This window comes from Salmo salar, chromosome 18 (genome assembly GCF_965601325.2).
Source record: "Salmo salar chromosome 18, fSalSal1, whole genome shotgun sequence".
Lineage (NCBI taxonomy): Eukaryota > Metazoa > Chordata > Actinopteri > Salmoniformes > Salmonidae > Salmo > Salmo salar.
This window is the reverse complement of record NC_138308.1, coordinates 63119175-63145748: the sequence shown is the minus strand read 5'-3', so window position 1 is coordinate 63145748 and position 26574 is coordinate 63119175. Positions and strand designations below refer to the sequence as shown.

Below are 26574 nucleotides of genomic sequence, written 5' to 3'. Positions count from 1 at the left end.
AGGAGACCATCATCGTCCCATTGCCCAGGAAAAACAAGGTGACATGCCCAAATGACTATTGTACCGTCACGCTCACTTCGGTCATCATGAAGTGCTTCAAGAGGCTGGTCATGACCAACATCAAGGCCAGCATGCCAGGTACACTGGACCCACTCCAATTTGCCTACCGCTCCAACAGATCCACGGAAGATGCCATTTCCATCACTATCTACACGGCCGTGACACATCTGAACAAGAGGAACAACTATGTGAGAATGCTGTTCATTGACTACATTCAACATTATTGTTCCCTCCAAGCTCAACACCAAGCTCAGAGACCTGGGTCTGAGCATGAGGTCTGATACCAACAGGCTCAGAGACAGTTTATATCTACAAGCCATAAGACTGCTGAACAATTGAACTGGACTGACCACCTGCTCTGATTCTCTGCACCTTAGCACACGTGCACTTACTCACTCCCACACACATATCCATGCTACACACACATCACAACTACTGCTACCAGACTCTTATTATACTGCTTAGTTTATACACTGCCACATCCCACAATACAATTGTAAATATTGCACTATAAAATGTGCCTTCAGTGTATTATACTTCTACTGAAATGTTTATTCTATTCTGGTGAGCCATTTACTTTATGTTCGTATTATTATTTCTTATTGTCGAAAGAACCTGCAAGTAAGCATTTAGTTGGACGATGTACACCATGCACATCCCGTACATACAACTATTTATTAATCAAAACCCAGACCTTTCGCGCCACTGCCAGCTACTGCGCCAATAATGGTAATTGAGATCATTGTGACGTCATTTCCGGGGAGAGTATCTGTTGGCAGTGGAGTGTATTCATGGATGCCAAGGGAAGACAGGCTTTACCCCAAAAATGACCAAGAGATTTTTTTTACATACAAAATTATTAATCTTTTGTCTCTCTGTGTTTAATTAATTTCCTTCAATATATGTGGAGCCCATCTATGCTGTCTGGTCAAAAAGAGTATGACATTGTTGCTTCCCGTAGCATTGAATGCAAGGAAAGCCAGCAAGCATTGGACCTCCCTTGATAAAAACAATCCATAATATACACGTTTTGAGATCTGACTCTTGTGCTCAGCTGTGAATGCTCCTGGTGCACCAAGAAAAGTGCTAAGGGAAGCCAGTTTGGATTTGGTTTCACACCAATCACATTAGAAGCCAAACATCATTGACAGAACTTGAATTGTTGCATCTCGTTGTGTCGTTGTCTTCCGGTGGTTAGCTAGCTAAAATTGTACCTTTCCTAAATTAGTAATAGATGGCGATAGGGACTTGTGGTTTTACCTAATTCTCTGTACTGGCCAATGATTATAACAGCGATTCTGATGCAACCATAAATTAATACATTGTGCCCCTGACCCTAAGAGGATGGAAGTTCAACCTGTTGCTAGATGTAGTAACGTTAATCTAATGTTAACTAGCTGGCCTGGCACATTGTGGCCCAAGAAAGGAAGTTAGGCTAGCGAGCAAGCATTTTATCCACATAGCCTTGGACAACAAACTAAAAGCGAGCATGACAGAGTCATAGACCATTTAGGCAACATGAAAGAGGATGGCATTGGCATTTCGCTACAAGTATGCTGAGTCAACATGTTTTTTCTACACACACACACACACACACACACACACACACACCACACACACACACACACACACACACACACACACACACACACACACACACACACACACACACACACACACACACACAAATCAGTACCATGGACATCCACATCATCTTTAGCTTACGTTGAATGGACCAGTAACTTTTTGGTATCTTTTAGGTGCATAAGTGATTAGATGTTGAAATGGTGCTGGAAAAGTGGAGGGCAGTGCCTGTTTTTTTTGCAACTTGCGGTAACTCTCCGTGGTTCTAAATCAATAGTTGTTTAGTAGTCTGAAATGTTCGGAAACATTAGCTTGCTTGAACATGCTGTAGGTCATGTAACTGTTTGTTACATTCAATACGTTTTGTGGACTTTACCGGATAGATGTTGCTCTCCGGTTTTGTGATGAAACAAAGGTGTGGTTAAATATATTCTGCCACTGTGTCTTAATGTCTCAGCCTTAACCCTATATATCACGATGTCAAGGCATATGAACTAACAGGTCATAGAGCAAACAACGCAATTATCTTCACACAGGTTGTAATATGGCTTTTTTTCCCCTGGCTTGGCTTCCTCTGATTTTACCCACACACCGCTACTGTCTGCTGGCATCGTGCTTGACTGCCGCTTCCCCGTGGTACCTGTTTAGTCAAATCAAATGTTATTTGTCACATGCGCCGAATACAACAGTGAACAGTGAAATGCTTACTTACAAGCCCTTAACCAATAATGCAGTTTTAAGAAGATACCTAAAAAAAAGAAATAAAAGTAAAAAATTATTAAAGAGTAGCAGTAAAATAACAATAGCGAGGCTATATACAGGGGGTAACGGTACAGAGTCAGGCACCTGTTAGTCGATGTAATATGTACATGTAGGTAGAGTTATTAAAGTGACTATGCATAGATAATAACAGAGTAGAAGCAGTGTAAAAAGGGTGGGGGTCAATGCAAATAGTTTGGAAAGCCATTTGATTAGTCTTATGTTCAGTCTTATGGCTTGGGGGTAGAGGCTGTTTAAAGCCTCTTGGACCTAGACTTACGCTCCGGTATCGCTTGCCGTGCGGGAACAAAGAGAACACTAGGGTGGCTGGAATCTTTAGGGCCTTCCTCTGACACCTCCTGATATAGAAGTCCTGGATGGCAGGAAGCTTGACCCCAGTGATGTACTGGGCCATACTCACTACCCTCTGTAGTGCCTAGCGGTTGGAGGCCGAGCAGCTGCCATACCAGGCAATGATGCAACCTGTCAGGATGCTCTCGAATGGTGCAGCTGTAGGATCCATGCCAAATCTTTTCAGTCTCCTGAGGAGGAATAGGTTTTATCGTGCCCTCTTCACGACTGTCTTGGTGTGTTTGGACCATGTTAGTTTGTTGGTGATGTGGACACCAAGGAATTTGAAGCTCTCAACCTGCTCCACTACAGCCCCGGTCTCTTTTCCTCAGTCCTCTTTTCCTGTAGTCACAGGTTGTTGTCCTGGCACCACACGGCCAGGTCTCTGACCTCCTCCCTATAGGCAGTATCGTCATTGTCGGTGATCAGGCCTACCACCGTTGTGTCATCAGCAAACTTAATGATGGTGTTGGAGTCGTGCCTGGCCCTGCAGTCATGAGTGAACAAGGATTACAGGAGGGGATTGAGCACGCACCCCTGAGGGGGCCCCCGTGTTGGAGATCAGTGTGGCGGATGTGTTGTTACCTACCCTTACCACCTGGGGGCGGACCATCAAGAAGTCCAGGATCCAGTTGCAGAGGGAGGTGTTTAGTCCCAGGGTCCTTAGCTTAGTGATAAGCTTTGAGGGCACTATGGTGTTGAACGCTGAGCTGTAGTGTTAGGTGTTCCTTTTATCCAGGTGTGAAAGGCCAGTGTGAAGTGCAATTGAGATTGCATCATCTGTGGATCTGTTGGGGCGGTATGCAAATTGGAGTGGGTCTAGGGTTTCTAGGATAATGGTGTTGATGTGAGCCATGACCAGCCTTTCAAAGCACTTTGGGTTGGTGGTCATTTAGGCAGGTTACTTTAGTGTTCTTGGGCACAGGGACTATGGTGGTCTGCTTGAAACATGTTGGTATTACAGACTCAGACAGGGAGAGGTTGAAAATGTCAGTGAAGATACTTGCCAGTTGGTCAGCCAGTTAGTAACAGTGTTTACGGTTAGGTCTTTGTTTGTTAGGTCTTTGTTTTTCGTTAAGTATTTGTTTTGTCTACTTTTCGGCCTGTGGTTTTTGTCCACTTTTAGGCCTACTGGAGTTTTGTGACTTTTACAACTTTGGATTATTAGGGCTAGCTAGCTTAGCCTACTTCTGAGACTGGACAGCGCTGCTGTGATCACCTGCCTGTAACTCTTCCTCTGTTCACTTGCATCCTGGTTCCCTGACCCACCTCTGGATTATAGCATTGAAATTGATCTATTTTGGATTTCCCTTTGCCATACCTCCCTCTGGAATACCTATCAATTTACCCTCTTTGACTCTCCCGCGGCCTGTGTAGCTCCCGCCTCCCCCTGTTCACATTCGCCAGCTAGCTCTACGGCCTCTACCCTAAAGCGTTTCTCTCCCTGCCTATTTCTCTGGTAACCCAGGCTTCACTCTTTTGCCATCACTTGGGCCCCAGCCGTCAATCTCCTTGAGGAAGTCTCCACTCTCTCTTTGCTTTTGCACTTCTGGCAATGGTTGTGTTTTTGACTGCGGGTTGTAGTGCTATCGTAGCTGGTTTAGAGTAGGTTAGTTGGGCTCTGGCTTGCTGCTTTGCCGACCATTGTGGTTTGTGTGTGGATTTATCCGACATCTTATTGGGTCTAAATCGATGTCATGCACCTGCCCAATGGCTCCTCTCTGTTCCTTCTGTTTGCATTCTGCCCTGGATTACTATGGTTTTCCCCTCCCTGTTTTTTCCAGACCAAATACTACTCATCCCCTTGATCTTCGCCACCTGAATAATAACTATTGGCTCTCCTCTGATGTACCTATCCCTGTCCACTCATCATGACGTCGCTACTTGCATCATGGCTCACATCGCAACTAGTCTGTCAACTATTAACTCTTGGAACATTAACTGTCTCTGCTCTCACTAGCGCCCTGCTCCCAATCCATCATCTTGTACTGTAAATCACTGCCTTCAACCTACCACTATCCTTAAACTCACCTCTCAGTCTGACAATACTAACTCTGCTCTCCACAACATTCGATCAATGAACAACAAAGCCCCACTGCTCCATGAACTAATATCTGACAACAAGCTAGACCTCCTCCTAACTGAAACATGGTAACAACCTGGTGATTTATTTTCTTTTAATCAAGCTACGCCCACTGGTTATGGCTACCTGTGTCACCCCCGCTCCACTGGCTGTGGTGGCGGCCTTGCTGTACTGTTTAACTCCAAAATCAAAATAACTGTACTGTCTCTCCCTACTGTCTCCACATTTGAATACATTGTCTGCAAATCTTGCTCCATACACAAATACACTATATTTGTGTACCGTCCTCCTAAAGCTAATGAATCACTTTGCACAGGGGCATTGTCATGCTGAAACAAGAAAGGGACTTCCCCAAACTGTTGCCACAAAGTTGGAAACACAGAATCCTCTAGATAGTAATTCTATGCTGTAGTGTTAATATTTCCCTTCACTTGAACTAAGGGGCCTAGCCCGACCCATGAAAAACAGCCCCAGACTATAATTCCTCCTCCACCAAACTTTACATTTGGCACTAGGCATTGGGGCAAGTAGCGTTCTCCTGGCGTCCGCCAAACTCATCCGTCGGACTGCCAGATGGTGAAACGTGATTCATCACTCCAGAGAACGCATTTCCACTGCTCCAGAGTCCAATGGTGGCGAGCTTCACACCACTCCATCTGACGCTTGGCATTGTGCATGTCGATCTTCGGCTTGTGTGCGGCTGCTTGGCCATGGAAACCCATTTCATGAAGCTCCCGACGAACTCTTATTGCGCTGACGTTGCTACCAGAGGCTGTTTGGAACTCGGTAGTGAGTGTTGCAACCGAGGACAAATTATTTTCGCACGCTTCACACTTCAGCACTTGCCGATCCCGTTCTGTGAGCTTCTGAGCCGTTGTTGCTTTTAGACGTTTCCAATTCACAATACCAACACTTACAGTTGACTGACTTGTTGGAAAGATGGCATCCTATGACGGTGCCACGTTGAAAGTCACTGAGCTCTTCAGTAAGGCAATTCTACTGTCAATGTTTGTCTATGGAGATTGCATGGCTGTGTGCTCGATTTTATATACCTGTCAGCAACGGGTGTGGCTGAAATATTTGAATCCACTAATTTGAAGGGGCGTCCACATACTTTTGTATATACAATATAGTGTACATACATGCAAAGAAATACACTACAAAGACACACCTCTCTTCACCATACGGAGCAGCACCTAACCCAAACCCTTACCCTAACCTAACCAGTTCGTATCCTAACCACAATCCCGCCCCTTACCCTAAACCGGGTTCGTATCCAAATCCCAACCCTACTCTCCCCACACACTGATACATCACGCTCTTTCCCTTCTTTGAGTCCACCCCTCTCTTTATTCATGTTTTTGTTTAGTCTGATGTGTTGACTACTGTTTTTTGTTTTTGTTTGTATTTCTACAATTGTAAAGCAACTTTGGGTTCTTGAAAAGCGCAATATCAATCCCATTTATTATTATTATTATTAGTATTAATAATATTATGGGGTGGCAGGTAGCCTAGTGGTTAGAGCGCTGCACCAGAAACAGAAAGGTTGCTAGATCAAATCGCTGAGCTGCCAAGGTAAATATCTATCGTTCTGCCCCTGAACAAGGCCGTTAACCCATTGTTCCTAGGCTGTCATTGTAAATAACAATTTGTTCTTAACTGACTTGCCTAGTTAAATAAAATACAATTTTTATTACTACCGCTGTGATTTACCATTGCATTATTTTTTAAATAGAGCCCACAGTGATTTCAACTTACATATTTGACACAGTACATGATTAAATTGTGCATGTTCATTTATGCAGTCATTATTATTCAACAAGTCCTCACCTGGGATTTGAACTCAATATTTTGGTTCACGGCATTCCGATATTCCTGCAACACCACAATGCCTGTGTCAATGACTCCTTCATTGCTACACTTTGCACTTTAAAGTAAATCTCAGCTCTACTAAACTATTTTATTTATCATAGTGATTCAGGAGTAACATCAACAGATTAATAAGCCCCACCAACATTAGACAACTATACAGAAAACCCTCAAATATGTAAATCAAATAAATAATGAGAGAATAGTCAGATTATTTTAGAACTGAAATAGCAGTGCCGATGGCATGCCTTTTGCAAAGTGCAGAGATGTATTTTAGGGAATACATGTGTAGGGGCCTTCAGAGAAATCTACAGATTTTGTGGGGTAGCAGGAAGATCAGAACTTCCAAATCCAGAGATTGTGAGTTCAAATCCCGTGGGGTCATATTGAAAAGGCAATACTATGAAAGTGATCATGTTGTCATTTATTTAAAGATTTTCTAAATAATTTTAGCTGGACATCGGTCCCACTTACCTTAAAAGCCCCATTTCATTACATTACTTATAATGGTATGGGACAGTGGGACCATCAAGTGTAACCGATGTGAAATGGCTAGTTAGTTAGCGGTGGTGCGCGCTAATAGCATTTCAATCAGTGACGTCACTCGCTCTGAGACTTGAAGTAGGGTTTCCCCTTGCGTTGCAAGGGCCGTGGCTTTTGTGGTGCGATGGGTAACGATGCTTCGTGGGGTGTCAGTTGTTGATGTGTGCAAGGGTCCCTGGTTCGAGCCCAGGTTGGGGCGAAGAGAGGGACGGAACCTACACTGTTACACACGCAATGTCCTGAAGACTGGTAAAATAAATGTCCTAAGAATATTTTGAAAGTGTCCTGATATGGTCCTCAACAACGCCCTAGTGTCACACCTTGATCTGTTTCTATATTGTGAAACAACAGAACATTAGATACAGTTGAAGTCAGAAGTTTACATACACCTAAGTTGGAGTCATTAAAACTAGTTTTTCAACCACTCCACAAATGTCTTGTTAACAAACTATAGTTTTGGCAAGTTGATTAGGAAATGTACTTTGTGCATGACACAAGTCATTTTTCCAATAATTGTATACAGACAGATTATTTCACTTCTAATTCAATGTATCACAATTCCAGTGGGTCAGAAGTTTACATACACTAAGTTGACTGTGCCTTTAAACAGCTTTGAAAATTCCAGAAAATTATGTCATGACTTTATAAGCTTCTGATAGGCTAATTGACATAATTTGTGTCAATTGGAGGTGTACCAGTGGATGTATTTCAAGGCCTACCTTCAAACTCAGTGCCTCTTTGCATCATGGGAAAATCAAAAGAAATCGGCCAAGACCTCAGAAAAAAAATTGTAGACCTCCACAAGTCTGATTCATCCTTGTGAGCAATTTACAAATGCCTGAAGGTACCACGTTATTCTGTACAAACAATAGTATGCAAGTTTAACCTGTTGGGTCTAGGGGGCAGCATTTGCACGTCTGGATAAAAAAAATGTACCCGATTTAATCTGGTTACTAATCCTACCCAGTAACTAGAATATGCATATACTTATTATATATGGATAGAAAACACTCTAAAGTTTCCAAAACTGTTTGAATGGTGTCTGTGAGTATAACAGAACTCATTTGGCAGGCAAAACCCTGAGACATTTTCTGACAGGAAGTGGATACCTGATGTGTTGTATTGACTTTAAACCTATCCCATTGAAAAACACAGGGGTTTAGGAATATTTTGGCACTTCCTATTGCTTCCACTAGATGTCACCAGCCTTTACAAAGTGTTTTGAGTCTTCTGGAGGGAGATCTGACCGAACAAGAGCCATGGAACGTTGATGTCCCATTAGACACCTGGCGCGCTAGTTCATGTTGGGTACCCTCGTTCCAATACGTTATAAAAGAGTATGCATTCGTCCACCTTGAATATTATTCATGTTCTGGTTAAAAAAGGCCCTAATGATTTATGCTATACAACGTTTGACATGTTTGAACGAACGGAAATATATTTTTTCCCCTCGTTCATGACGAGAAGTCCGGCTGGCTTACATCATGTGCTAACGAGACGGAGATTTTTGGACATAAATGATGAGCTTTTTTGAACAAAACTACATTCGTTATGGACCTGTGATACCTGGAAGTGACATCTGATGAAGAGAATCAAAGGTAATGGATTATTTACATAGTATTTTCGATTTTAGATCTCCCCAACATGACGTCTAGTCTGTATCGCAACGCGTATTTTTCTGGGCGCAGTGCTCAGATTATTGCAAAGTGTGATTTCCCAGTAAGGTTATTTTTAAATCTGGCAAGTTGATTGCGTTCAAAAGATGTAAATCTATAATTCTTTAAATGACAATATAATATTTTACCAATGTTTTCTAATTTTAATTATTTAATTTGTGACGCTGACTTGACTGCCGGTTATTGGAGGGAAACGATTTCCTCAACATCAATGCCATAGTAAAACGCTGTTTTTGGATATAAATATGAACTTGATAGAACTAAAAATGCATGCATTGTCTAACATAATGTCCTAGGAGTGTCATCTGATGGAGATTGTAAAAGGTTAGTGCATCATTTTAGCTGGTTTTATGGTTTTGGTGACCCTGTCTTTGACTTGACAAAACATTACACACAACTCTTGTAAATGTACTGTCCTAACATACTCTAAATTTATGCTTTCGCCGTAAAACCTTTTTGAAATCGTAAAACGTGGTTAGATTAAGGAGATGTTTATCTTTCAAATGGTGTAACATAGTTGTATTTTTGAAAAATTTGAATTTTGACATTTATTTGGATTCAAATTTGCCGCTCTTGAAATGCACCTGCTGTTGATGGAGTGCACCACGGGTGGCACGCTAGCGTCCCACCTAGCCCCAAGAGGTTAAACACCATGGGACCACGCAGCCATCATACCGCTCAGGAAGGAGATGCGTTCTGGTGCGTTCTGGTGCAAAAAGTACAAATCAATCCCGGAACAACAGTAAGATGCTGGAGGAAACAGGTACAAAAGTATCTATATCCACAGTAAAACGAGTCCTATATCGACATAACCTGAAAGTCCGCTCAGCAAGGAAGAAGCCACTGCTCCAAAACCGCCATAAAAAAAGCCAGACTACGGTTTGCCACTGCATATGGGGACAAAGATCGTACTTTTTGGAGAAATGTCCTCTCAAAAATAGAACAAAAATTGTTATGTTTGGAGGAAAAAGGGGGAGGCTTGCAAGCTGAAGAACACCATCCCAACAGTGAAGCACAGGGGTGGCAGGATCATGTTGTGGGGGTGCTTTGCTGCAGGAGGGACTGGTGCACTTCACAAAATAGATGGCATCATGAGGATGGAAAATGATGTGGATATATTGAAGCAACATCTCAAGACATCAGTCAGGAAGTCGCAAATGGGTCTTCCAAATGGACAATGACCCCAAGCATACTTCCAAAGTTGTGGAATAAGGACAACAAAGTCAAGGTATTGGAGTGGCCATCACAAAGCCCTGACCTCAATCCCATAGAAAATTTGTGGCAGAACTGAAAAAGCGTGTGCGAGCAAGGAGGCCTACAAACCTGAATCAGTTACACCAGCTCTGTCAGGAGAAATGGGCCAAAATTCCCCCAACTTATTGTGTGAAGCTTGTGGAAGACCTCCCGAAACTTTTGACCCAAGTTAAACAATTTAAAGGCAATGCTACCAAATACTAATTAAGTGTATGTAAACTTATGACCCACTGGGAATGTGATGAAAGAAATAAAAGCTGAAATAAATCATTCTCTGTACTATTATTCTGACATTTCACATTCTTAAAATAAAGTGGTGATCCTAACTGAATCTAATACATGGAATTTTTACTAGGATAAAATGTCAGGAATTGTGAAAAACGGAGTTTAAATATACACTGCTCAAAAAAATAAAGGGAACACTTAAACAACACAATGTAACTCCAAGTCAATCACACTTCTGTGAAATCAAACTGTCCACTTAGGAAGCAACACTGATTGACAATAAATTTCACATGCTGTTGTGCAAATGGAATAGACAACAGGTGGAAATTATAGGCAATTAGCAAGACACCCCCAATAAAGAAGTGGTTCTGCAGGTGCTGACCACAGACCACTTCTCAGTTCCTATGCTTCCTGGCTGATGTTTTGGTCACTTTTGAATGCTGGCGGTGCTTTCACTCTAGTGGTAGCATGAGACGGAGTCTACAACCCACACAAGTGGCTCAGGTAGTGCAGCTCATCCAGGATGGCACATCAATGCGAGCTGTGGCAAGAAGGTTTGCTGTGTCTGTCAGCATAGTGTCCAGAGCATGGAGGCGCTACCAGGAGACAGGCCAGTACATCAGGAGACGTGGAGGAGGCTGTAGGAGGGCAACAACCCAGCAGCAGGACCGCTACCTCCGCCTTTGTGCAAGGAGGAGCAGGAGGAGCACTGCCAGAGCCCTGCAAATTGACCTCCAGCAGGCCACAAATGTGCATGTGTCTGCTCAAACGGTCAGAAACAGACTCCATGAGGGTGGTATGAGGGCCCGACATCCACAGGTGGGGGTTGTGCTTACAGCCCAACACCGTGCAGGACGTTTGGCATTTGCCAGAGAACACCAAGATTGGCAAATTCGCCACCGGCGCCCTGTGCTCTTCACAGATGAAAGCAGGTTCACACTGAGCACGTGATAGACGTGACAGAGTCTGGAGACGCCGTGGAGAACGTTCTGCTGCCTGCAACATCCTCCAGCATGACCGGTTTGGCGGTGGGTCAGTCATGGTGTGGGGTGGCATTTCTTTGGGGGGCCGCACAGCCCTCCATGTGCTCTCCAGAGGTAGCTTGACTGCCATTAGGTACCGAGATGAGATCCTCAGACCCCTTGTGAGACCATATGCTGGTGCGGTTGGCCCTGGGTTCCTCCTAATGCAAGACAATGCTAGACCTCATGTGGCTGGAGTGTGTCAGCAGTTCCTGCAAGAGGAAGGCATTGATGCTATGGACTGGCCCGCCCGTTCCCCAGACCTGAATCCAATTGAGAACATCTGGGACATCATGTCTCGCCCCATCCACCAACGCCACGTTGCACCACAGACTGTCCAGGAGTTGGCGGATGCTTTAGTCCAGGTCTGGGAGGAGATCCCTCAGTGAGACCATCCGCCACCTCATCAGGAGCATGCCCAGGTGTTGTAGGGAGGTCATACAGGCACGTGGAGGCCACACACACTACTGAGCCTCATTTTGACTTGTTTTAAGGACATTACATCAATGTTGGATCAGCCTGTAGTGTGGTTTTCCACTTTAATTTTGAGTGTGACTCCAAATCCAGACCTCCATGGGTTGATAAATTGGATTTCCATTGATTATTTTTGTGTGATTTTGTTGTCAGCACATTCAACTATGTAAAGAAAAAAGTATTTAATAATATTATTTATTTCATTCAGATCTAGGATGTGTTGTATAAGTGTTCCCTTTATTTTTTTGAGCAGTATATTTGGCTAAGGTGTATGTAAACTTCCGACTTCAACTGTATGTGAGAGCATGGCCTCTTGCTATAGAGCTAATTGGTCTACAGTAGCTGCAGCTGAGAGCACTCAAAAAGTTTATCCAGGAAAATCAACAGCCCACTTGTGGACGGGGCAATTCTACCTTGTCTTCAGCTTAGATTGTTGACAATGAGAACATATCTTATTTGGAAAGATGTTCAGTAAATTAGCAGAAAAATGGGCCTCCCGGGTGGCGCAGTGGTCTAAGGCACTGCATTGCAGTGCTAGCTGTGCCACCAGAGATTCTGGGTTCGAGCCCAGGCTCTGTCGCAGCCGGCCGCGACCGTGAGGCCCATGGGGCGGCGCACAATTGGCCCAGCGTCGTCCGGGTTAGGGAGGGTTTGGCCGGCAGGGATATTCTTGTCTCATCGCGCACTAGCGACTCCGGTGGCGGGCCGGGCGCAGTGCACGCTGACCAGGTTGCCAGGTGTACGGTGTTTCCTCCGACACATTGGTGAGGCTGGCTTCCCGGGTTGGATGTGCATTGTGTCAAGAAGCAGTGCGGCTTGGTTGGGTTGTGTTTCGGAGGATGCATGGCTCTCAACCTTCGCTTCTCCTGAGTCCGTACGGGAGTTGCAGCGATGAGACAAGACTGTATCTACTACCAATTGGATACCACGAAATTGGGGAGAAAAAAGGGGTAAAAAATTAAATAAATAAATAAAATTACCAGAAAAATGTCCATTGTGGTTATGTGAGTTTGCTTCCATCCACAAATGCACAGCCTGAACTAGCCATCCCAGTTACTGAATGCAGTCAGCAAAACAATCTACAATGATTGGGTCATACATTAATTCATGACCAGGAAATGACTGACTCCATTGCCAGTCTTTATTCCACCACTCTAGAGTAGAACCTCTGCCAACTGTAGAAGAAGTTGAAAAGCTTTGTCAGAGTACAGCCCTGGGAAACTGTGGCCAGGATTAAATCAAAGGCGCATTGTCGACAAGTCCACTGCACTTGACTTGTAAAGACAATTAACACTTGAGCCGACCGTGAAAGCTATCTGCAAACATCAGGGAAATTGCCTTTAAAAAGCATTTTGTTGGCAGTGCACTGCTTCAACACAATGTCGAAGAGCTAATGTGCTTATTCAGCAAATCACCAGATATATTTTTTAAAGGGAAAAGCTACAGTATTTCTACCAAATATCCGGCGTAAGAGGCATAGGACAACTCAATTTTGTGTCCTTCAGGCGTGTCTTTTGCTATTTACCGATTAAAGGAAACTTAACATCAAGGCTACCATTAGAAAAGGGTATTACTGTAGTGTGACCCCACAGGTCTGCAATGCATTTAATTAAATGATGGACAATAACTCCATGAAAAAGTGGGGAGAGTGTTTCAGTTACGCATGGAATACCATGTACAATATCTCACTGGGTTTCCATACTAAGCCTTTTGAAATATATTCAAACATGTGGCTGCAAACCACCTTTGGAATACACACAACCCCTAATTTTCCTTAGAGACCTCGTGGCACTGATTTCAAATTGATTCCTGAAAATGTTACCTTTTCCCCTCCTTTCTACTCCATGGAAGCTTAATCCTCCAAACCAGCACCATATGTCCTGGATGGCTTTGGACACTTTGGAATTCACTTTAGCCTTTTTAACAATAGCATCTACATCAAAACGCTGAACTGTGTCAAGTGGGCACTGACCCCTGGAAGCTGTCCTAGAGAAGCATGAATAGTGGCATGGCTCCATTGTCCTTCCAGACATGCAGTTACCCAGAACATGATGTACTGTTTCAAACAGTAAACTTTGGTTTTAGAAGTGGGAGGAATTATTATATTTTTTTTTTATCCAGTCAGATAAACATTCCAAACAACCTACCTGACTGCTTGGAGGTGTCCTCATGGTCTTAAAGCACACCGTTGCCTTGTTTTGTATCACATTCAAATTATTAAACTGGGAGGGACAAAAATGCAATTTCAGAATGTGGGGGGGACGTCCCCAGTGAAAGTTGCACCCCTGGTTTCAAAGACATCTCTGTATTCCACCCCACTTGAGCTTCTCTTCACATTTCTTGGTTTTAGATTTTTATCTTCACGGTGAGAAGTTTGGGGAGAACCAAGAGAGTGATGGGGGAAACGGAAGCCAACTGTCTGAGGCTGAAACTCAAGAGACTGACAACCTGCAGAACGATACCCCATTGTGTTTCGGCAGTAGCTCCATATCCTTTTACGACCATTGGAGATTGTGTATTCTCGTCTCACACTGCTTTAAAGGCAGAGGGATTCCCAAATGATTAAATTTGTCCTAAAAGTACATAAGTGTCACTGTTCAAATAAACTGCTGGAACATTAGGCCTTGACTCATGAATTACAGCTCACAGGATCTATTTTTCACTCAAAGTACTGTGTAGGTGCGTTCTCATTTTGACAGTGATTTATAATTCATCTTTTGACAAATGTGTTGGCAGCTGTTTTGACTTATTGTAGGGACTAAACGTTAGTGAGGACCTCTGACATGTGGAACATAGAGGACACAGAACATTGGAGTTAATTCATCCTTTTGATAAAGTGGTTCATAGCAAGTGTTATCTAACGCATTGTGATTACATTCAGTCATTCATGTATTCAGAAAGGCTGTTTTATTAAAGAGCCATAAGCTGCAATGAATGCTTATAGAGCGTTTATATAATCCATTATATGTGTGATTTAAGCATTCATAATGTACTATACTGAGGTGGATAGAGGGTAATATTGTAGTTAGAACCATTTCTTATTTTATCCCAGAGAGGTAGAAACAAACTCAATGCAAACTCAAGCAAAGAGCGAGAGAGCACTGTGTCAATTTGATAGAAAGCATTACCCAATTTTATTTGAGCTCAGAAGATAAAGCAAAAGGGTGGGTTAAATAATAAATTGGTACCCACATTCTATTTCTCACTTTATTTCTCCATTCCTTCCTCTCTTTCTCTCTCTCTCTCTCTCTCTCTTTCTTTCTTTTTCTCCATTGCACCATCCCATCCCTCCCTATCTTTTTCTCCCTCAAATGCCTGACCCTTTCTTTCCACTGCAACAAAAAGCTAGTGATGATGGAATCAGAGAGAACCTCACTGGAGAGAACTCTGTTTCTCTGGCACCTCATGAACTTGTGAACATTCCAATCATACAGTGTGCTTGTTTGTCCAATTTTCTGTCCTCACTTCTTTGTCATCAGAAGATACAGGCTGGGTTGACATATTCTATGCATTTTTATGAGGGACCTTTCATTAAATGCCTTATTTGCTAAACACTAAAAGCAGTATGCGATTGCTGTTAATTTGAACAGTTTGCTTCTATAATGAGTTTCATGTGTGAATATATATATATATATATATTAACAGGGTTTCATAAAAATGCTGTAGCCATTCACCATGGATCAACAAAATCAGTTATTTAACCTGTTAGGGCTAGGGGGCAGTATTGACACGGCTGGATAAAAAACGTACCCGATTTAATCTGGTTACTACTCCTGCCCAGTAACTAGAATATGCATATAATTATTGGCTTTGGATAGAAAACACCCTAAAGTTTCTAAAACTGTTTGAATGGTGTCTGTGAGTATAACAGAACTCCTATGGCAGGCCAAAACCTGAGAAGATTTCAAGCAGGAAGTGGCCTGTCTGAGAAGTAGTGTTTCATCTTGGCTCTTTTTATTGAAGACTCAGGATCTGTGCAATAACGTGACACTTCCTACGTCTTCCATAGGGTCTCAGAGCCCGGGAAAAAGTTGAACGATATCGAGGCAGGCTCTGGCTGAAATACTTTATCGCTTTTGGCAAGTGGCCACACAGAGTACTATGGGCTTAGGCGCGTGCCCGTTTCGACCGAATGCTTTCTTTTCCTTAGTCTGTTTATCTAAACGCAGATTCCCGGTCGGAATATTATCGCTTTTTTATGACAAAAATGGCATAAAAATTGATTTTAAACAGCGGTTGACATGCTTCGAAGTACGGTAATGGAATATTTAGAATTCTTTTGTCACGAATTGCGCCATGCTCGTCACCCTTATTTAGCCTTTAGGATAGTGTCTAGAACGCACGAACAAAACGCCGCTGTTTGGATATAACGATGGATTATTTTGGACCAAACCAACATTTGTTATTGAAGTATAAGTCCTGGGAGTGCATTCTGACGAAGACAACAAAGGTAATAACATTTTTCTTATAGTAAATCTGACTTTGATGAGTGCTAAACCTGCTGGGTGTCTAAATAGCTAGCCCTGTGATGCCGGGCTATCTACTGAGAATATTGCAAAATGTGCTTTCACCGAAAAGCTATTTTAAAATCGGACATATCGAGTGCATAGAGGAGTTCTGTATCTATAATTCTTAAAATAATTGTTATGCTTTTTGTGAACGTTTATCGTGAGTAATTTAGTAAATTCACCAGCAGTGTTCGGTGGGAATGCTAGTCATATGCTAGTCACATGCTAATGTAAAAAGCTGGTTTTTGATATAAATATGAACTTGATTGAACAAAACATGCATGTATTGTATAACATAATGTCCTAGGGTTGTCATCTGATGAAGATCATCAAAGGTTAGTGCTACATTTAGCTGTGGTTTGGGTTTATGTGACATTATATGCTAGCTTGAAAAATGGGTGTCTGATTATTTCTGGCTGGGTATTCTGCTGACATAATCTAATGTTTTTCTTTCGTTGTAAAGCCTTTTTGAAATCGGACAGTGTGGTTAGATTAACGAGAGTCTTATCTTTAAAATGGTGTAAAATAGTCATATTTTAGAAAAATTGAAGTAATAGCATATCTAAGGATTTGAATAACGCGCCACAGGATTCAACTGGCTGTTGAGTAGGTGGGCGTCCCACCTAGCCCATAGAGGTTACATTCTCGTAAAAATGAAATGCAAGTATGGATGTTCTAAATAAGATGCAGCTTCCTTAAGTGCTTGCATTTGTACTTAGACCAAAAAAAATGTGAGAGAGAAAAGTCTATTAAAATAGGCTTAAAATATGCCACAGTGCTGGGCATATGAATCTAACTGGCAAACCATTTTAGCACAGAAAACGTGAAAAGGCATAATTTTCCCAAGGGACAACATGTGGTGTTGGTATAATTTCCTGAAGAAATCAACACAGCTACTCCGTCAACTAGATCCTCAACATGGCAATGTTTTATATTATTATTTTGGAAACAGAAACTTAAATATAACCTCAACATCATTATTTAACAATTAGGCACAAAAACGCTGTGGCAATAGTAATAATGTTAGTATCTCCGGATGCATTTCACAGAATCAGTTCAATTTAGGCTAAACTCTAAATAAGCACAACACAAGATACTGAGATATTGGGTAAACCAGCATTGGAAGAAGTGAATGTCATAACATTATGATCTACTTACCATTAGTCCTAGCTCTCCTGGGGTCCCAGGATCTCCCTGTACAAATATAAAATGCCCAATTAGTAAAACACAGATTAAAGTAGAGATTTGTTCTACTTCAATGATTTTAAATTACAGTTGGTGATAAATAATTAGATTGGATTTGGAACATTAAATTATTCATATTTTAAATAAGACATTTGGTTATGAAGATTTGGATTTGAATTGTGGGTTATGCAGATGGATGTTAGTGTTCAATACAGAGGCAAATTCATCAGTTTATCAATGATACAGTTTCTAGATAAAAAGAAACAATCCACATCCTAATTAGGTGTCCATCCTTCCTTTTGCATCTGGTGGACTGTACAGTGAATAGGAATTGATTTAAATGAATAGCTCTGTATTGGTGCAGTTCTGGGCTTGATGTAGGTACGGCCATGTGACACCTGTCCGATTCGGCCCTATGTAGCTGGTTGGTGGCCATTGTGGAAAACTGGTGCCCTAGAGTGTAATAGGTTAAATCTGCAATGGCACTACAGCTAAACATCTTTATTTAGACATATTCTGTATTTTTGTAAAAGTTCTTAGAAGTGACAAAGTATATAATATCATAGTATATATATATCATTGGAATCAGTAGACTTCAGGTAACACTTACATAACTTTTTAGAGTGTAAAAGGTAACTTTATATTTAAAACACCACTGAAAGTAAAAATATCACAATTTTGCGATTTCTGAATGTTTTTCATAATTGTTGCGATCATAAAGGCAATAAACAAAGGCCATATGGTTTTGGCCACGTAGACCCAACACAGGGGAAGCCATAACCTAAAACATACATGCGGGTAAAATTGATCTTCACCATTAATCTTTAGGGGGTGCTATAGACCAACCCAAGGCCCATCTGAAATGGTACTTTATCAGGTTTTATGGTACATATCTATGGAGTTAGTTAATGAATTGGCATTTGTGGCACAAATCTCATTCCAGTCATGGGACTGATATTACAGTGGTCCCTCCTTTAAAAGTTGCGAGCTTACACCGCGGGGCTTAGAGGTACCCAGTGTCACGGCTTCATTGCTCCAGATCACCACAAGGGGTAGTTAGAGCACCCATTATGTATTTGGGTCCCAAGGTTTTTATATGACCAATCATATCGAGTGGTTCCAATGACGAATTTGACGCGGGCCACCCGTCCCTGGTGACTTCAGCAATGATGGCTGACAAAACATTACGGGGAAGCAAATGTATGTAGTTATAACGTCATAATGAGTCAAATCAAAAAATGTACAATTGATAGGAATATGTTAGTTCATGTAGAGACAAACGATTGTGCATATTTTTTTGTCATAAAGTTAATTTACGAAAATCGATATTTAGCGTTTTTTTCAGCCATATCCAATACCAGGTGTATCAAAGTCATTCATTGTAGCAAGCAGGGAGCAGGTTTCAAACCCTCAACATTCTAGCCCGAAGTCCAGCACGCTATCGACTGTGCCCAAATGTATTAATTGGGCACAGTCCTCGTAAATAGCCCAGTACTGCACTGCCGAACATCATTTTCCGTTCCAGCAAGTACCAGTCAAAAGTTTGGACACACCTACTCATTCCAGGATATTTTCTACATTGTAGAATAATAGTGAAAACATCACAACTATGAAATATCACATATGGAATCAGTTAAGAACACATTCCTATTTACAAGGACAGTCTACTTCTTCCTCCCCAACAAGGATTTGAACCCCAGTCTCCCGCATGCTCCGCATTCTGTAGTACAGACATGGCCTGCTCTCCCTTATGTAAGGAATTAACCACTTTCCCATGTTTACTACAGTATGTATTGTAGACTGCACAGTAGCCTAATAAACAAATAAATACATTTCGTTAATAAAATAATGATAAAAAAATACTCTTTAAAAATGCAGATGTTGATTTAGTTATGGATCCATAACGAATTACTATGGGAATAAATATCCCTGATTTACAGAAATATTGGAAAAAAGTTGTCTAATGAAGGCAAACAATATAGAATCCTCCAAGCCTGTAGCCTACTCCCAACTGTCATGTTGCACATCGCCATATTTTCCAATCCATCCTAACGGAAACCCTAAGGGTTTCGTATTTTGTTTTTCTCTGAATAGAAACACCATAATATTAATCAAATTAATTAAGCCAAATTTCTTAAAATCAATCCCGTATACTATGTTATTACAAAAAAGGTTTTAAATTCTCTGGTAATGCCAATACGGAATGCTACCAAATGCTTCTCAGAGATGCCCTCTGGTGGTCAAACTAGCAATAACTTGCAGTAACAGAAAAAATGGCTGAGAATTAAATGACGTGCTACAGAATGCTGCGGCAGCATGTGAAAAATGCTAATTTCGGTCACATGACTTGAATGGGATTTGTGCCACAAATGCTAAAATATTATTATTTGGAAACAGTGCCAGGGATACTAAACCAAAGCATGGATTACTGTCATGCCTTGCCCATAGACTGCTTACAGGGAAAGGAAAACAAAATGTAAGTCTGTAATTTTGGTGAACTATCCCTTTAAAGATATGTCAATTTCATATTTAAGACCAACCAAAAGCTGATCTTAGTGGCAAGGCAGTTGGTTATGGTATCGCTTTTGCCAGCAGGAGCACAGTAGCCTAATCAGTAGCCTATCACCAATGTTTTATTAAAATATCAACTTTTGGAGCAGCAAAACAGTCAACATTTATATTGGATAATTTTTTGTACAGCTTCTGTGAAAGATTTGTACTCATTATGTGCGATGCCCATTGAATAAAACATGTCAGTGACTGTAGAAAGCCCGTTTAGAAACATGAAGTTGTTAATAAAAAGACTGCTTATAGTTTTTCGTTCATAATTCGGTTTTAAAAATGCATCTTCTACTTTCCTCTGATATACGGGCAATCAGAAGCAATTTAGTTTGTGTTACATTCATTAAAGGGGTTTCCCCTTTGTGCCATTTCCCAGGCCAAGGACTATACTGTACCCATACAAACATAGAATACTGTACTCACCGGCAGACCTTGCACTCCCCGGGGCCCATCCTTGCCTGTGTCCCCTGGTGGCCCTCGGGGGCCAGGGGGACCTGGGGGTCCAGGAGGCCCTGGTGGACCTGCCGAACCCTGATCTCCCTGTAGAGCAATGCAACAAGTCAAATCATTACATTAAATGGCTTCAAACTTTTAGATAAATAATGAAGACATCAGTAGAGCAATCATTAGAAATAACAGTGAAATTAGTAATCGGTTGGGCATGGAAAACCTCCATAGGGAACATGAAGGGGAGTTTTCAACTCTTACTTTAGTGTCTCAGATGTTAAGTTAATAACACTGGAGTAGGACTTTAGAAATTAATTAATTAATTTACTAACATTTTCTAACTGGTCTATATCTGAAATGTTGTTTAAAATAATTGCTACTTGGAGTATTCCCAATTAGAATTTCCCAGTTTAATTAACAAATTTGTCTACACTAAGCTTTGACAAACAGAAATAGTAAGTGTTAGATTTTCATTAAGATGAATCTAACACATTCTGCAAATTCATTCTTTAGTTACAAGTGGCAATGTATGAAGATCATTACTAAATGTATGCTTTGAGAATTTCCTCTAAGATGACAGAATGGGCAGCAGTGTGCTTCTGATAGGTCCAACTAAAGGCTGGCATGCAAACTGAGGAATGAACAAGGAGAAGTTGTCAGGTGATAAACCCGTTCGGAGGAAAGATAAAGACGAGCAAGGACAGCCACTACCTTAATAAGCCGCCGCTTTATGAGCTGCTGGTCAGCAGAAAGAAAGCCATGATTGATCTTAGGGAAGACCATCTGAGCGAGCAGGTGTGTGAGGTCAAGAAGTCGAAGGTCAGAGGTAAGTGAGGTTGGAGGAGGATGAGGTCCCAGAAGAAAAACAGGAAGGAGGCAAAGGGCAAAAAATAGATTTGATTAGACGTTGCGTCACAAGACCCAACTAAGCACCTTCATAAATGGGGAGAAATCCACACTTTTCCACCACAGTGGCTTTGGAAGTCTGTACTTCATTTTGGAGCCAGAGCACATAATTACCACCTCAGGGATGCTGGGATGCCACACAGGGCTCGCAGATCCTGGAAAAATGGGAACTCCTCTGCGGAGGCGCTGACATCATCACAGTAGTGCTCAGTGCCAAGCCAGACCCTCGGAGGTGCACACACAGAGAGCTGCAAGGTTGACCTTCTGAAGGTCCATTTTTTAGGCTGTGTTTTTTAAGTTGGGCAAGTATCTAATTTTGCCACTTTGGTTTATTGTTTAATGTTCCTTGCTAAGTTCCTTCCATTCATTCAGCATCAATGGACATTAGCCAGACCATTTCTTGGATTGAAAAATTACAATTCTGGTCGTAATCAACTACACATTACTGGGTTATAAAAAGCTACCTTGGATTTCAATGGGGCCCTGGCATTTTGCATGAAAAAGAAACCCCTCGGGTAAAAGACTTTGTGGCACTGAGTGGACAATTATGGCCCTGATTAACTACTGTGCCTGGCCCTGGTTTGTCATTGGGGCAAGCAGTAAAGGCTCGACAGTGATGCATTCATTCTCAGTGTGTGTCATCCAGGGGTCAGACTGAGCAGCTAGGCCACACCAACAAACCTTGACAGTCAGGATCTGATTGCTGTACAAAGCAGCCAGTGTAGGGAGACCAGGCAATCCCTAAAAGGACATACAGCACAAGATTGCTCAACACAGACAAATCATAGAGAGCTCCAGACACACAATCAAAGTTATGAAAACATCCATAACAGCGGAGTAGTCAAGCTATCTGTTCCATATTTCATTGACTTCAACAAGCCATGAAAAAGTTAATGGCTTTAATTGTTTTGTCTCCCCAATATTTTTTCTTATGTAATAATGGACTTAAATGTTTCATTTCAGGTGCAGTTAATACAGGTAATGAGTGGAGAACAGGAGGGCTTCTTAAAGAAAAACGAACAGGTCTGTGAGAGCCGGAATTCTTACTGGTTGGTAGGTGATCAAATACTTATGTCATGTAATAAAATGCAAATTAATTACTTAAAAATCATACAATGTGATTTTCTGGATTTTTGTTTTAGATTCCGTCTCTCACAGTTGAAGTGTACCTATGATAAAAACTACAGACCTCTACATGCTTTGTAAGTCGGAAAACCTGCAAAATCGGCAGTGTATCAAATACTTCTTCTCCCCACTGTATATAATCACTTGATTCCAAATGTACGCAAAGGGTTCAATGTGGCTTGTTTCTCTTTCTCTAGTTGGATCAGTAACACACCTAGACATAGGTTGAGAATGCCAGCAAAGCAAAAAATTACATTGTTAAGAGTGTTCGTATCGAAGGGGAAAAAATACTTTCTGTGGAAATTCAATCAAATATTCAAACCAAATTGCTTTGCTTCATAACAGCTCTGATACAATCTTGAAAAGTGAACAATGAAGATATGACACATGCTTCACTTGTGCTGCCTCTTTGGGCTAGAGTATGTTAGATTCATGAACGATTCGATACATTTGCCGGGAGACAGTGGGACTTAGCATTGATCCCCCACCTTTTACGAGATGCCAGAGGTCTGTGTAAGCTCTCATTATACACTGCTGACTTGGCCAGAGTCTAGCACCGTCAAGCTCACTGACACTGTCTGTGTGTTCAAGCCAAGTCTCCTTCTTGTGGGAAAATAAATTATCATCTGACTTTAGAGTCAGCCAAAAACGGCAATTTTCTTCAATGCATCAAATCCACTCACATTAGATGTGGGACAGTGCACTCGCCACATTGTACTGTGGCTGCATTCATGGATATGGGTGACAATGGTAATGACTTTGGTGGTTGACTGATAATCCCAACCATTTGCTAATCACTTTTTGTATTTCTCTCTGAATAGGATATTGAATATTTGTTCGCTTTAGCAATCTCACTGGAATAAAGACCTCCTCCATTCCTGTCATTATTGAAAGAGATTGTCATAATATCTCACATCTCAAAATAGGACTACTTAATGTTAGATCCCTGTACTTCCAAGGCAGTCATATTCAATGAACTAATCATGTCTCCGGACCTACGCATTGCCACGGTCATACCCTGGATCTAGTTTGGTCCCATGGAATAAATATTGTGGATCAGAATGTTTTTTCTCATAATCCTGGACTATCAGACCACAATTTTATTATTTTTGAAATCGGAACAAATAATCTGCTCAGACCCCAACCTAGGATTCTCAAAAGCCATGCTATAAATTCTCGGACAAACCAAAGATTCCACACTCACAACCAAGGACGTCTGAGTACAAAAATCAGGATCTCAATGTAACCTTGCATAATACCCTAGATGCAGTCACACCTCTGAAAACAAAAAACATTTGTCTCAAGAAATTAACTCCCTCGTATACAGAAAATACCCGAGCCCTGAAGCAAGCTTCCAGAAAATTGGAAAGGAAATGGCCCTCCACCAACCTGAAAGTCTTCCGACTAGCTTGGAAAGACAGGACCATGCAGTATCGAAGAGCCCTCACTGCTGCTCGATTAGTCTACTTTTTCAACCTGATTGAGGAGAATAAAAACAAACCGAAATGTATTTTTGAAATTGTCGCAAAGCTAACTAAAAAGCAACATTCCCCAAGTGAGGATGGCCTTCACCTCAGCAGTGATGAATTCATTAACTTCTTCGCCGAAAAGATCATGATCGTTAGAAAGCAAATTACCACAAATGATTTATCCAAAACTCAGTTGTCCTGAGTCTGCACACAACTGCCAGGACTTAGGATCAATGGAGACACTCAAGTTTTTTAATCCTCTATCTCTAGGCACATTCCTGAAAATAGCCTCAACAACTTCCAGCTGTCTACTGGAAGCAAATTATGGACTCCTCTCTTGAATCTGTGTATTTCTCCAAAACTTAGTTGTCCTGAGTCTGCACAGAACTGCCAGGACCTAGGATCAATGGAGACACTCAAGTTTTTTAATCCTGTATCTCTTGACACATTCCCGAAAATAGCCTCAACACCTTCCAGCTGTCTACTGGATCCTATCCCAACTAAACTACTGAAAAAACTCATTCCTGTGCTTGGCCCTTCTATGTTGAACATAATAAACATCTCCCTATCCTCCGGATGTGTACCAAACTCACTAAAAGTGGAAGTAATAAAGTCTCTCCTGAAAAAGCCAAACCTTGACCCAATTTGTTTTTTAACTAATCGGCCTATATCGAATCTCCCATTCCTCTCAATTTAAAACAAAATAGCTGTTGCGGAGCAACTCACTACCTTCTTGAAGACCAATAATGAATACGAAATGCTCCAGTATGGTTTTAAACCCCATCATAGTACTGAGACTGCACTCATGAAGTTGATAAATTACCTTTTAATAGCATCAGACCAAGGCTCTGCATCTGTCCTTATGCTCCTAGATCCTAGTGACACTTTTGACACCATTGATCACCACATTCTTTTGGAGAGATTGGAAACCCTAACTGGTCTACATTGACAAGTTATTTTCTGGTTTAAATCGTATATGTTGGAAAGATATCAGTTCATCTCTGTGGATGGTTTGTCCTCTGACAAAACAATGGTACTTGTTGGTGTTCCTCAAGGTTCCATTTTAGGACCACTATTGTTTTCACTAAATATTCTATTTTTTGGTGATGTCATTCAGAAACACAATGTCAACTTTCACTGCTATTCGGACAACACACTGTACATTTCTATGAAACATGGTGATGCCCCAAAATTGCCTACCCTTGAAGCCTGTGTTTCAGACATAAGGAAGTGGATGCTGGCAAATGTTTTACTTTTAAACTTGGACAAAACAGAGATGCTAGTTCTAGGTCCCAAGAAACAAATATATCTGCTGTTTGATCTGGCAATTCATCTTGATGGTTGTACAGTCATCTCAAATAAAACTGTGAAGGACCTCGGCATTACTATGGACACTTATCTCTCTTTTGACGAACATATCAAGAATATTTCAAGGGCAGCTTTTTTCTATCTTCATAGCATTGCAAAAATCTGAAACTTTTTGTCAAAAAATTATGCAGAAAAGTTCATCCATGCTTTTGTCACTTCAAGATTAGACTACTGCAATGCTGTACTCTCCGGCTACCCGGATAAAGCACTAAATAAACTTCAGTTAGTGCTAAATACGGCTGCAAAAATCTTGACTAGAAACTCAAAAATCGATCATACTACTCCAGTGCTAATCTCCCAACAATGGCTTCTTGTTAAGGCTAGGGCTGATTTCAAGGTTTAATTGCTAACCATTACATGGACTTGTTCCTACCTATCTCTCCGATTTGGTCCTACTGTGCATACCTACACGTATGCCATGGTCACAAGACGCAGGCCTCTATATACTGACCCTATTACTGGGGCTGAGTCACTGATGCCCCGGTATCCAAATAGCAACTCCAGTGTAGATGTGGCTTTGTTTTGTAGGTTACTGTCCTGCTGAAAGGTGATTTCCTTTCCCAGTGTCTGGTGTAAAGCAGACTGTAGAAGGTTTTCCTCTAGGATTTTTACAGTGCTTAGAACCATCCCATTTCTTTTGATCCTGAAACACTCCCCAGTATCCATCATGGTATAGGTATGATTAACATCAGCAAATACTGGGGAGTGTTTCAGGATAAAAATAAACGGGATGGTTCTAAGCACTGTCAAAATCCTAGAGGAAAACCTTTCAGCAGGACAATAACCTACCTATAACCTAACCTATAACCAAATCTATGCTGGAGTTGCTTACCAAGAAGACAGTGAATGTTCCTGAGTGGCCAAGTTACAGTTTTGACGTAAATCTGCTTGAAAATATATGGCAGGTGTCACGTCTACTCCCGCTCCCCCTCTCTGGCACTCGATGTCACCAGTTTATTCATTATTACGCACACCTGCCACCATCGTTATGCGCACCTGCGCTTCATGAGACTCACCTGGACTCCATCACTTTCCTGATTGCCTCCCCTATATCTCTCACTCCCTTTGGTTCTTTCCCTAGGCGTTATAGTGCTTTCCTGTTTC

At 41.6% G+C, this 26574-nt stretch overlaps 1 protein-coding gene across 17 annotated transcripts in view; it reads right to left on the bottom strand.

Moving 5' to 3' along the window:
• col25a1 (collagen type XXV alpha 1 chain) overlaps positions 1-26574 on the bottom strand; it is a 193911-nt gene that overhangs the window by 162172 nt on the left and 5165 nt on the right. For 16 of the 17 annotated variants that reach the window (XR_014381379.1, XR_014381380.1, XM_082965040.1 and 13 more), the window contains exons 3-5: positions 21314-21385; positions 20579-20695; positions 17567-17602 (exon numbers count right to left, since the gene is read on the bottom strand). Coding sequence is in view for 15 of the 17 variants with exons in the window: in XM_082965040.1 (XP_082821166.1) it covers positions 17567-17602; positions 20579-20695; positions 21314-21385 (225 nt within the window). In the remaining 2 variants the exon portion in view is untranslated. Of the gene's footprint in view, positions 1-17566; positions 17603-20578; positions 20696-21313; positions 21386-22189; positions 22250-26574 lie in introns of all 17 variants that reach the window. The other variant, XM_082965053.1, reaches the window with a different exon arrangement.